This window comes from Dermacentor albipictus, chromosome 9 (assembly GCF_038994185.2).
Source record: "Dermacentor albipictus isolate Rhodes 1998 colony chromosome 9, USDA_Dalb.pri_finalv2, whole genome shotgun sequence".
Classification (NCBI taxonomy): domain Eukaryota; kingdom Metazoa; phylum Arthropoda; class Arachnida; order Ixodida; family Ixodidae; genus Dermacentor; species Dermacentor albipictus.
In genome coordinates, this window is record NC_091829.1 from 65,424,337 (window position 1) to 65,437,293 (window position 12,957).

Sequence of the window (12,957 nt, forward strand, 5' to 3'; positions counted from 1 at the left end):
GTTCGTGTTATGGTTGAGACATTTCTTTTAAGCTTAAATCATGTGCCATCTAGCCCAGCACTCCGTTTTAGTCGTTTATACGTCTTTAACTATGCGTCCCTTTTTATGTTTTCAGCGTCCGGCGACCGAGATTCAATTCTGTAAACACTGCAGATACAGTAAGCACTGTATACTATTGGCGTGTATCTTCAACAGATCGCGTAAAAGGCGATGTAGTAATCGTTTGCGGCTCTCTCAAGAAATTTCGACTTCATACTGTAACAGAAGGGTCAACAGCCACCTAAAAAATGCAGGAAAACCAGGAAAATGTTGTGCCAGTAATAATTTAAAACGCAACGCCAGTCTGCTCACGTAGCGGGAGCATTTACGAATTGAAAGAGGGAATCTAAAGTCTGACTGTCTGCCGAAGCAGCTGGTCGTGAACGAGACTCACGCGACACTAGTTTTCGAAACGATGAAGTAGAGCGTCATGAAGAAGAAGGACAAGCAAACGTAATGATTAAGAGTGCGCGGCGCGAGAACTCGATGCTGTCAAATCAATGCATGGGCGATAGACGGGTGCAGACACCACAGTCTGCATTCATTGGGCGGTTTCATAATCGGCCAGCGTGAAACCACCTAACTTGTCCGGGATGAATCGTCCGGCCCGACCGCCTTTAGTGTTTCTTTCAGAGCTTGCATCTGAATCGTGCATTTGCAAGCACCGTTGCGCATACATGAAAGCTTCCTAGAAGATTACAAAAAAAAAGAACTATTACATAGATTGACGCACTAAAGGAGGCCAGGGGCGCTATAACGCAAAGCTATTCCAAACTTTTCTATTCCAATTCTGCAATCAGCACACCGCGATTGGTCAAAAACTTTTTTGGACCACCCCCACTACACCTTTCTGTCACGCGACGTCACGAAAAGTGCGTTAGCTCCCCATCTGATATGACGTGTACACGATGATTATGCATAATTTGATCGAACAAAACAAAAATAGTTATTTCTGATTCGACGCCTTTTTGCCACTAGCCCTCGGTTATTGGTCGAGTTTTCGGACTGTGCCCGCTTCCCCTGCCTCCCGCGCGACGTGACAAAACCGCAATAACTCACCGCGTCAAAGTGAGGCGTGCGCGTTAAAGATGCATTAATATGCCGAACAAAACTGAATTTTCTTCTGAATAGCCGCAGGCTGCCCCGTTCCGAAAGGAATAAAAGATGGCTGCCGCCGATCGCTGCGGCACTGGCTACTCGCCCCTGCCGGAGAGCATGGGTTTATTTGCGTGTAATACAACTTGTTGCGTGGCCGTGTAACGTTTATGAGAACTTTCGGAACGTTTACGACCTCGTTCTGCCAACTCTTCCTTGCTGAGGATCCGTTTTAGCGTCATTCGTAAGCTTCCGTTGCATGCCGCCACAATTGTCGACGAGCCACCGTAAGCTAAGTAAGAGAAAGCGGACCAATCGCAGACGCCAGCACCACACTCTTCATCCGGTTATCGATATTCAATGCAGTGGCTCGGCCCCCATCGGATCCCTCTCCACTGGAGCATGCTTCTCCCCTCTTTTGAGACAATTAGATAAGACAAGCCACTCAGTGCAGGCAATGTTATTCATTTTTCAAGCAAACAAAAGTGACCTCCTATGAACGTGGGAAGCACTTGATTAGTTTGTTCAGACAACCCTGCGGGTGCTTCAAAGTGTTGTTTACACTGGCTTTACTCAACAACAAAGTATAACAAAAACATAGACGTTTCGCCACCTATGCGGGTGGCATCGTCAGTACACAATGGCAACAAATGAGGAATACATCCTATTTATCTATGAAAGTGCCGTAAACATCCGGCAGGGGGCCACGGTTAGAGTTACATGAAGATTGATTACGACGGATGAACCATGATTCTACGAACTTTCTTGGGCCCCATCGGTGTTCCCGTGCTAGTGTGGTTACATTGTTAAAATCAAACATGTGTCCCTTTGATAAACAATGATCAACCAATTCTGTCTTGGCACGTGTAGCATGGGTGGCTTTCGTAGCATCTCTTAGATGTTCCTTGATACGGGTGCGACGTCGCCGCCCTGTCTCGCCAATGTAGCTGGCATCACAGTCCGAGCAGTTGACCTTGTAGACGACACCACTTTGTTCGTCCGGAGGTGTGCGGTCCTTTGGCTTCGGGAACACGTTTGCCAACGTGTACGAGGGTTTAAACACAGTTCGAACACCTAAAGGCCGTAAAGCCCTGCGCACTGCTTCTGATACACCGCGGACATACGGAATGCACACAAAGGAAGCTGGCCTTTCGGCCTTGCTCTCACGAGGTTTTTGCATGCGGCGCTGCGTATCATTGACAAAGTGCTCAGGGTAACTCCGCTTATGCAAAAGAGTGGCCGGATGTTTACGGCACTTTCATAGATAAATAGGATGTATTCCTCATTTGTTGCCATTGTGTACTGACGATGCCACCCGCATAGGTGGCGAAACGTCTATGTTTTTGTTATACTTTGTTGTTGAGTAAAGCCAGTGTAAACAACACTTTGAAGCATGAGTTCCCCTGGCTTTTGGAACATTCTCTCACGAACCCTGCGGGTGACCGCCCGATGCTTGCGTCGGCGGTTACGCAAATGTGACGTCAGAAGATTGGAATAAAACATATTGGAGTAGTTTTACGTTATACGGCCCCAGTATTCGACTACGCAAGCACGTGATTATGTTTAGAAAAACTCACATAAATTACATAAACTACCGTTTTTCTCACGAAGCCTCTTGCTATTACGGCATACTAGTTGAATGGCTAATAAAGGGGAAAAAAACATCCACTCGTTCATAGCAATTGCTACAAAGGAAACCCATACGGGTTCCTCGAAAGAAAAGCCTCGCAGTTGAAGAAAAATTCGTCCTGGTACGGGACTCGAACCCGGAACCACCGCCATTCCGGGGGCAGTCGCTCTACCATCCGAGCTAACCAGGCGGCTAGCAGACGGCACGGCGAAGTCAAATTTGTCGACCACTCGGTCGAAGCATAGGCAAGAGTTTGACGTAACAGTTCTGCGGGAACCCGCAAGGTGGAGAGAAGTAATTAATTAATTAATTAATAATTAATTAATTAATTAATTAATGGAAAATCAGACATCCACCCGTTCGTAGCAATCGCTACAGTTGAGCGGTCTTTCGCTACCTTCGCAGCAGCGGGATATCCTCGTGTCCGACGAGTAGTGTACGTCGCGGCAGGCCTCGGCGAGCAGTTCACCGCCGGTGAGACAAATGGCGTTCAGCCTGGACAGCAGGATGACCTTGAAGATGCCCCGCACGAGGGTGTACGTCGGGAACCAGCGACACACGTAGCCCCAAACGAACAGCACCACGGTGGCAGCCGTCGACGGGTCCTCTTGCACGAGCACTTGCAGCAGTTCCACGCCCAGCGAGCCCACTATACCTGCGTGCGTCGAGCAAAGTCGGTTTGGTCGGGGACCTCCCGTATGACGAGTGTGGCCGGACGCCGAGGTCGTCTCCTTCCTCGGCTGTGGCGTCGTCAGCGTGGACGCAACGTCGCAAAGCGAAGAGGGTAATAGCACAACTCTAGGCATTTATTAACAAGCACACGAATGGCGGAAAAATAAATACATACAGATCTCACGCACTGTGGTAATCGACGTTGGGCTAAGCATTTTGCGGGTAGCCGGCTGCGTAGTATCGCTTGGAACTCTTTAAAGCGCTGCCGGATGAGCCAACTTGGTGCTGGGCGAGTTATTGTGAACTCGGCGCGAGCATATCTATGACGACTGCAGCAAGACAAGGAGGATGGTATCATTACAGCGATGGCTGGATAACTTATCTTTCATTGTTGTTGTTGCTGTTGCCGTTGTTCTTGTTCTTGTTGTTCTTGTTCTTCTTGTTCATGTTCTTGTTGTTCTTGTTCTTGTTGTTTTTCTTGTTCTTGTTTTTCTTGTTCTTCTTGTTGTTTTTCTTGTTCTTGTTTTTCTTGTTCTTCTTGTTGTTCTTCTTGTTGTTGTTGTTGTTCTTCTTGTTGTTCTTCTTGTTGTTGTTGTTGTTCTTCTTGTTGTTGTTGTTGTTGTTGTTGTTGTTGTTGTTGTTGTTGTTGTTGTTGTTGTTGTTGTTGTTGTTGTTGTTGTTGTTGTTGTTGTTGTTGTTGCATTAAGGCTGAACAAACATTACAACTTCCGTTACTACCTGGGTCAACCCCGAAGACGGTGCAACGTAGCACGGCGTCTACATAGTGTTTTCAGTTACACGGAACGCAGTGGCAAATGCGGGCCAGTCTCGAAGGTGCTGCAGTATTCGTCTAAGGCATGCAGCGTGTTGAAGCGTTAGCCGCTGCGAGAAGGTTAATGAGAGAACTTGGCGCGCTGCCGCTATTATTAGCAATTTGTCAATGTGGAACGCGAAAGAAAGCTAAATATACCAGGTGTTCTCTTTGGCTGCACCAATTTTTCTTCTTATTCGCCTATGTCAGCACAATTCCAACCATCCAGCTAAATCACTCGAAGGGGCGGCCATAACTTATACGAGAAGTCAACGTACTTAATTGGATAGTTAACAGAATTACACTAATTACATTTTTAATTAATTACTTTGCGGCGAATGTTGAAATCTACAATTTATATCCGGTGAGTTCGCAAGGTATGCCCAGTTGGAACTAAGTCTCAGAACTACATATGTTTCAACATATATTCAAAGTGTCTGACGAAATGCACTGGCGTTCCAGTTACTTTTGTGCTTCAACGCGTAAAACAGTTTTCTTTAAGAAGGTAAGTGGACGAATAGTGCCTTTTCACCGCAAGTGTCACGGCGCATACCTCGAAGCCGGTGCCATCCTCAGAATTCACTCCAAGTGTCGTGTTTCCGCGACACTTGGAAATTCGCCTTGTAGATTCACAGCCTACAATTCGTATGTTGAAATATGAAGCAGCAGAAGCTTGATGTGGGCGAGTTGGTTTTGCATACTTGAAGAAAAGAGCGCTACGAAGATGAGGACTAAAAGACGAGCGCCTTGTCCGTCGTACATGTTCCTCTCTTAGTTCGCGTCTTCGTAGCGCTCTTTTCTTCAAGTTGAAATACGCGCCGTAAGTTCTTAATTAAGAAATTAATTGGAACAATTCCGTTAATTATTCAGTCAAGCATCTTGATTTCGCGTAGAAGACATGGCCACCTCATCGGGTAATTTAGCTGGAGGGTTGGAATTGTGCTATCTTCCACAGACAAATTTAAAATTTCGGTGCAGCTAAAAAAAGAAGGTACCCTATATTCGTAAGCCTAGTCTTCTGTGCTGAAATGGAAACTGGTGCACGCTCAAGTGTCTTCGCGTGCGCCACGTGACGTAACGTGACGTAACGTAACGTAACGTAACGTAACCGCCAGTGATCTAAAATAGCTAGTTGGCGCTAACACAAGAGAAGTCTGCGTGCGCCTGATCGTGGTGAATCAATAAAGAAAAAAGAAAACAACAACAACGAGCCTATTGGTTAGAGCAAAGGGCCTGTTGTCACAACGGACACTTGAGCTTTTCTTTACATTATATAGGTCCGGAAATGATGCCACGAAGTAACCTACCGTAAAGAGCTTGGAATGAGCCAAATGATATTTTTACGTTAAGAAAAATTGGTGGACTTTCAAAAATATTGCGTTGTACTCAGTACTCCCACATACGTCACAGGAATACGTCTCGACGCGGCCTGGCTTCTCCGAAGAAAGCTCTGGTTGGCTCAAAGGAAATAGCCCATGTGCTACTACAGCCCTAAAGAGTTTCGTATGAGATGGTAAGGTGAGAATGGTCACCTGTGTTTGCACTGTAAAATTTACCAGAACGCTCAACAAGGAATCGTGGTGGCCACCCCCCTCCCCACACACAAGCAGCTGAATGCTGGTTGAACAGTAGTAGACATAAGTAACATCTGTGATATTTCCAGAAAGCAAGCTTTCACCGCCGTTTCTGCAGTAAACAACAAACCCAGCCACCGTCGTTTGCAGTTCATCCCAATTTCATGAAGTGTGTTCTACTGTTACCAATTACACGTTCGAGGATTGTGTCGCACCTTCAACGAACCATTATTTCCTGACCCTTCCAACCTAGTTCAACCTGTTTGCAATATGCGGAAGCATTTCTCCTCTCTAAAGCCTTCAATATTTATATTTAAAGTCCTGTTCTTTGAATCCAAGCGTAGGTTTTGAATGCGTACTATAAATACTGTGAAATTTCACTCTACGGCGAAAAAGTTACGTTCACATAATAATGGGCTAATAATCTCGCACAACCTGCACCTAGTATGTTCCAATACCTGCCGCAATCATACGCATGTCTTCAGAGGTGAGAAACTTGAAATCATGTCGCCTGCAAAATTTCTAGTCGCTATCATGCAGCACGTTATCTTTTTTTCCCGTTTCTGAAAGCTTTTCAATCACGCTTAGCTGATACAACGAGGTATCTGTCAAATATGACAACTGAATGTTGTCTACATGTTGTCGTTTTGGCGGCAGATACGATTTCCCGTTGACCAGTATAGTGCAGAGCAGGGTGCGTTTAGCACCGGCAACTCTTCACGCGAGCGTACTCACCTGCGAGGAACAGGCCTAACACCATGTAGGTGAAGGCCCAAACTGGTTCGGAAAACATCTTGGAGAACAGGTACGCCAGGGGCAGGCTGGAGAATGCGTTGGCGACGAACAGAGCCAGGATGGCAACTGCGATAGGCAAAGCAATAGAAAAAATGGCGGGCGTAATTTCTTCTGTTTACGCAAGAACGTGGACAACTTACATCGGTTACAGCGATCACCGAGGCGACTGTAAGGCTGCACGCTTATTTCGCATACATTCAAAGCGTCGCGAGTTGATCACGTGCCACACGTACGGGGCAGGAGTCCACTTACCTACACGTCGGGGCAGCAACCATCTTGGATTTTCTTTTCGTTTCTTGAGTGCCAAGAAAGGCCCGCGTGGTGTCGAGTGACCAGTCACAGTCACAGCGATGGCGTTTCCACGCACCGTTTTTTTCGTGGGCGCCGCCATATTGTGAACCCAGTGGCGCCGCCTATGAGCAGCGCCATACTGGCTTGGGTGAAAGCGGTGTTTTTCATGGCAGGTATACGCTCGACGGTAGGTTCTGGGGTCCGTTTTAGCGGTCGTGCGGTCCGTTTAGTATGACGTGCGTCTTCTACGTGGTAAACGGTTCTGTGAGACATGTTGAAGTGGTTTAAGGCGTCACGGCCGGACTTTCTGCTGGCGTTGAGGTGGACGGAACACACAGCGCGATGTGTGCGCGCATATTTGAGCCTACAATCAGCCTCGGAGATTGTGTATTTCTGAATGTTCCATTCACTAATGTGACCTTATCGCAGTATTATCCTTTATTCCTAAGCTGCGGTTTAGGAGCCATGAAACATTTGCGACGATCGTAACAGCGTGAGTACCGCTCTGCTATGATAGGAGCTGTGATGTTTGACAAGCGTTCAAGCTGTTCGCTGCAGGTTACGTTGAGTGACTACTTGGTTCGATGGATGAGTTTTCCGCTCTGAGTAAAATAGTTTTGGCTAGTAATAGCACCATACCTTACCGTCTGAATTAATCTTGTCCAGCAAAGGGACTGTTTACGAACTGCGCGAGCGTCGTAAGCAGTGGTAAGTGCGGGATTACAGATATCTTTGTTCTATATACCGCCTGGTCCAAGCCAATGTCCAAGCATACGACATCAGCAATTATTTATCTATAAACGTTGTGCGGCGTGACTATGCGAGGTCGTATTGCGGCGTTAGCCCGTTTTCTCTTGCTTTTTCGACAAAGAGGATGATAACCGAAATTTTTTTTGGTTGTGTTCGTTCCGTTCTCTACGACGCACTCACACGTATTACGGAAATCTTGCCCTAAAATATAGTCATCGCATTATTTTTATGCGATCCGTCCCAAATATTACAGCTGTATACAGGCCAAAAAAGCAATTCCGAAGCGCACAGCTTATATGTGTATCGTGCTGGTTCACCAACCGCAGTGATCGCTGTGTTGAGCAGGGCCATCGACCTCCTGCAGGAGGGCTAGCGTAGACATATAGTAATTTCAAGCCTACTAGACTTGAAATTCGTGAGAACGATGCCGGTGCATCACAAATATTTGATAGCGCCTGCCACTCAGATGTTTCGTGGTTGCCTTCGGTTGGCCGTGCACGAGCATGCGCTCTTATGTTTTATGTTTTACTCCCTACGCCAAGCGATCAGACAGTGAGCTGATTTATCATTTAATATTGGTAATACAGAGACACCGGCTTTCTTTGTTGAATTAAAACCGATACAAGCAAAACCGTTCACAACACATACACACCAAACGACTGATAATGTGCGTACACCGTGGCTGATAAAGCGCGTCACATTTTCGGGTCCCCGAGACATATTTCCGCCTGCTGTAGTTACCGATGCACCGAAAGGCTTCCCTGACGACCTTATATGAACGGACATGGCGTAAATATCACAGAGTACGATCTAAAACATTGGGCTTCTTCGATTTTCCACTTCTGGCTACCCGCGGGCTGCCAGAACCTGCCAGGACGATTTTGGTCTGGCTGCTCTCTGGAAGTTCTCTGGCTAGCCGACGAGGAAAAGAGGCGATGGGCGCTCGCCGCCATCTTTGCGGGGACTTCACCGATTGCAACGCGGGCGCTTGGGGACTTAAATTTACCTCGCTCAGCCAACTGTCTACGGTCATCTTCAGATTTCCTTAGCTCTAGCGTTATCTTTTTAGGTGCTAACGCTCCGTTCCGCATTGCGAAGCGGTGTGATACGAGCGGTGGTGAAGCGTTTGAAGCTTTTGTGTGTGCATGTGTGTGTGTCTCCTGGAGGCTTCTTCGCGGCGGTGATCAGCGGGCCGCGCTGTCATACGTGCATGTTATCTGCATCGTGTTCCACGCAAGCTGTAGACGCTCATTCACACATTGCGGTACATTTTGGGTTCGTCTTTCTCTGGTGGCGTTCCTTTCCACGTATTTCGCGTATGTATGCGGAGACATCTCCTTTTTCTGCAGTTAGCGAAGGCTTTGCAGCTAGCCCGTGCTCGCTCCGTCTCTCCGTCGTATGCTTGGGTGGCAGCTCGAAACCGATACGTGTTCGAACTGCAGGCCGTTGATCTAAGAATGCACTGATTGAGTAATAGGCACACGTGCATCAGACACACGCACATTGGCTTAATGCTCTCATGATCGCGACCAATGTTGTTTTTTCGTGTGAAACGTTTCGCTGGTCACAGGCGGCGTGCATTTTCATGCGCCAGCCGCGTCCCCAGCTCCTTAGGGTCGAAATTAGAAGCACCATCAGCCACAACAAACTTTCTAGCTGAAATCGAAGCTATAGCCCAAGCAGATCGGCACGAAATCTTATGCGTATGAGACGTACCCGGTATCCTGCTTTTATGCGAAGCATACTAGCCGCACAACCACGCTCTTCCTTGCTGCGCCGCGCGCGGCCGCGTAGCTACCATATGACGTCATAACAGCTGCAAAAGCGGAGGCTCAACTCGTGCGCTCGCTTGCGGCCGCGTGGCTACATAGCCGGGTCTCAGCTCGTGCGCTCGCCTGCATGAGTTGTTTCTTCGTCTAGCCGAACCAAATATAGCTAAGCAACAGCAATTCACCAGGCTAAACAGTGGTTCAACAACTAAAATAAAGGCTAGTATGCTTCGCATCCTGGGCTTAACCTTAGCTAAGCCACAGCCATTTTTTTTTTCATGTCTTGCGAAGTGATGACACGATGCCAACTCATCTATGTTGCCGGTGGGCGACGTGACCGCTGCGAGCAGGGATCCTCGATCTATCGCTTTCGAGTATACAATCACGCGCGATTTCGCGTCTTGTCGTCGGACGCGTCGATCGGAGGCCATGTGATGCGCCGCGAAAGGTGAGGTTGACCCAGTGCGCGTTCTGTGCCGAGTCGCGCGAGAGTGATCGTATCCCTGAATGCAACTATATATTTTCAAGCTGGCGACGCATAAATGGGCCGACTACGCCGAGCGCGCGCCGGCCTCGCCGGGCGCTGCCATGCTGGTAGCATGTTTACATTTGGCCAGCTGTACCGGCGTTAGATTTTGCAAACATCGGGCAGGTTCGGGTTGTCTTGGGATCCCAGCCCACGTGACTTCCTGTCAGAACCGGAACTAGCTGGCTGCCAGAACTCCGAAAATCGAAGAAACCCATTGCGAAATCGTTCAGCAGCAAGTGACAGCAATAATTTCAAGCAGCGCCGCGCCGGATCACCAAAGCCAGAGAGGAGGAAAGGCTCGCCGCGCGTCCTATCCTCCTTGCCCGATGAAAAGGTCCTATAAATGGCAGACGTATTTGGGCAGTGAAATTTAGAACCAACTACCCTCGACTGTGTCGTCCGAATAGAATCGCTGCCACAGCAGCTTGTAAACGGCGATAATCGAAGAATAAAAAAGCTTTATGTACGCTGCTTAACTCAAATAAAACGTACACCCGGCCACAAAAGTTTACGGACCACGATATCGCCGAAAACATTCAATTTCCAAGCAGCCTGCAGAAGTAGCCAGTAGAACTGCATACGAAAATTTTCTTAACATATTCTAACCGATGTTCGTTGATTTCAGTGACATCAGGCGCCTTTGTATCCTTAAAACGGCTACATTTCCTCTGGCCATACTTTGTGTCACACGTTTCGGGATCAAAATTGAACGTTTATAGGGCAAATGGTCTGGGAGATCCTGATATTACTGCTGTGCTGAGCCAGGAGTAAAGCTTTCGCTTGAAAACACGACGTGTTATTTTACAGTTAGCTCAGCATGTACATTAGTACAGCAAAGTCGTTCAGCTGTCAGTGGACTCGAGCTGACTCAGCTTTGTTTCAGAGGGGAAGTGCCGGAGCCCTGAGTTTTTCATTGTTGGAGCTTGTTTGTAATTCTTAGGTTGTCATCGACTATTAAAAAATAAATCATGGAGTTTTACGTACTAAACCCACGTTCTGATTATGAGGCACGCCGTAGTGGGGGACTCCGGAAATTTGGGCCACCTGGGATTCTTTAACACGCACCTAAATCTAAGTACACGGGTGTTTTCGCATTTCGCCCCCATCGAAATGCGGTGCCATCGACTATAGTTCGCCTCATAAATAGCTCATATCTCTGACGTTCGTGACCTGCCTTCCGTTCTGCTTCTACGCAGTAATTTAGTGTATATAAAACGAACTGGTGGGCAAGTACCGTTCTCTTGCCAGAAGTATTCGCTTTGCACCGAGATGTCTGTCCTGTGACAGGAGTTGGGGTCGCTGTTACCAAATTTGTTTGCTTACAATGCGATAGTGTACAACGCCGCATAGGTTTGTCTCAGGAACAGAAACTGCTCACGCGACGATGACAACGCTTTTTCAAAGTATGACCAGTAATCTCTTTTCGTTACAATGGTAGTTTTGCAATTGAGATTGTGGGGACGCTCGTCCATCGGGTGCCCCGCTCCGCGGAGCCTTTCGCAGGACGGTCCCGCGAAGGGTGCCGGTGGGCGTGCGAGACGTCCACGCAATCTGCCGGTCCTAAGCCTAAGAGGAACAGGCTTACACTCCCTTTTGCGCCCGAGTAAACCCGCCGCTAGATGGCGTTAGCGGCGCAACACTAGCGCCATCTCTCGTGCTATTCTGCAACTACACCGACTGCCACCGGCGCTTAGCCACGCGGGCGAGCCGGATCACGTGAGACGCGATAGCCATGTGGGGGAAAACAACATAAAGGGGCGCAAAGCGAATCCAGCGTCTCCACAAGATATATAGCAATTTGTCTCGTGATGAGAACGTCAAACTAGACTCGCATTCTGCGCATCCTATAAAACTTCTTGTCTAAACGTAGTAGGCATTTCATTGCTAATGGTAAATTAGCGTCCCAAGAGCGACTAGCCTGCAAGCAGGCCGTGCACTATACGCGAACTTTAGTGAATTGTTACGAACAAAGCTGCACACACTGTGGACGAACGTTCGTTTACAATATACGGGCCCGCGAAATAAGACGTGTACCAGGAAATAACTTTCCTATACCCCTTCCGGAGATTTTCACCACGCGTCATATTGCCACGCAACGATTACTTAGCTCTTAGCTCTTAACGTGCATTCGGTAACCGGTACAGCTTCCAAATTCGTGGCTACTTAGTAGGATACGGTCCACAACTCGCGCAACTTACGGTGGTACGGATGGGCGATTTCCGGGTGGCCGATAAATATGATGAAGGCAAGCGTGATGCTGTTCCAGAGCGCCATGAACATGTCAAAGACGAAGTGTCCCATCCAGTACATCATGCCCGACATGCCGGTCATGAGCTGCATGTGCTGGAAGCCGCAGCCCGACTCGACCATCGGCGCAAACACGTGGCTGCCCGCGTAGAAGCTCATCGCCAGCGACACGAAGAACGCGTAGAACACGCGCGTCATTAAGTTCCGCGTCGGAAACAGCTGCGTCTCGTAGCCCAGGGTGTCACGACCTGCGAGGCGCGCACACTTATACAGCAAGGCCTAGCTCGTCCTCCCAGGGAAGAGGCGGAAACGTTGTGAGCGTTTCACGCAATGTCTTCTAACTGGCCGAAAGCCTGGGTTAAAATTTTTTTTATATTTAACCCGCAATTAACAGACGCTTCAGAGTTTGCCTGCCTATCTCCCTTAACGCTTCCCGCATTTCCTCCAAATATGAGCCATATATTTATTTTCTTTAATTATGAAAATAGGGATATAACATTTTTTTTGAAAGCATGTAATCGCATTACCAACTTCGTTATTAAATATAGAAATGACAGCGAGGATCCGCGTTTTTCACATTGTGTAGGAGTAGTATTCTCAAGTCGGTCACTTTCAGGGGTGCTTTTTTTATTTCGCCCGAGATGTACTGGCCGGCGTGATTCCACAATTAGATCACGCAATCGCAGCGCCTCACTGGCTTGTCCGATGAGCGCGTAAGTTCAAACGACATCCCCTGAAAGTGAACGAGCCACAAT

General features: G+C 47.9%; 1 protein-coding gene across 6 annotated transcripts in view; it reads right to left on the reverse strand.

Annotated features, from left to right (window-relative positions):
- Window positions 1–12,957, reverse strand: part of LOC135921832 (phospholipid-transporting ATPase ABCA3-like) — a 94,835-nt gene that overhangs the window by 19,441 nt on the left and 62,437 nt on the right. For 5 of the 6 annotated variants that reach the window (XR_010570641.1, XM_070526268.1, XM_065456180.1 and 2 more), the window contains exons 21-23: window positions 12,154–12,450; window positions 6,557–6,682; window positions 3,162–3,419 (exon numbers count right to left, since the gene is read on the reverse strand). Coding sequence is in view for 5 of the 6 variants with exons in the window: in XM_070526268.1 (XP_070382369.1) it covers window positions 3,162–3,419; window positions 6,557–6,682; window positions 12,154–12,450 (681 nt within the window). In the remaining variant the exon portion in view is untranslated. The remainder of the gene's footprint in view (window positions 1–3,161; window positions 3,420–6,556; window positions 6,683–12,153; window positions 12,451–12,957) is intronic. The other variant, XM_065456182.1, reaches the window with a different exon arrangement.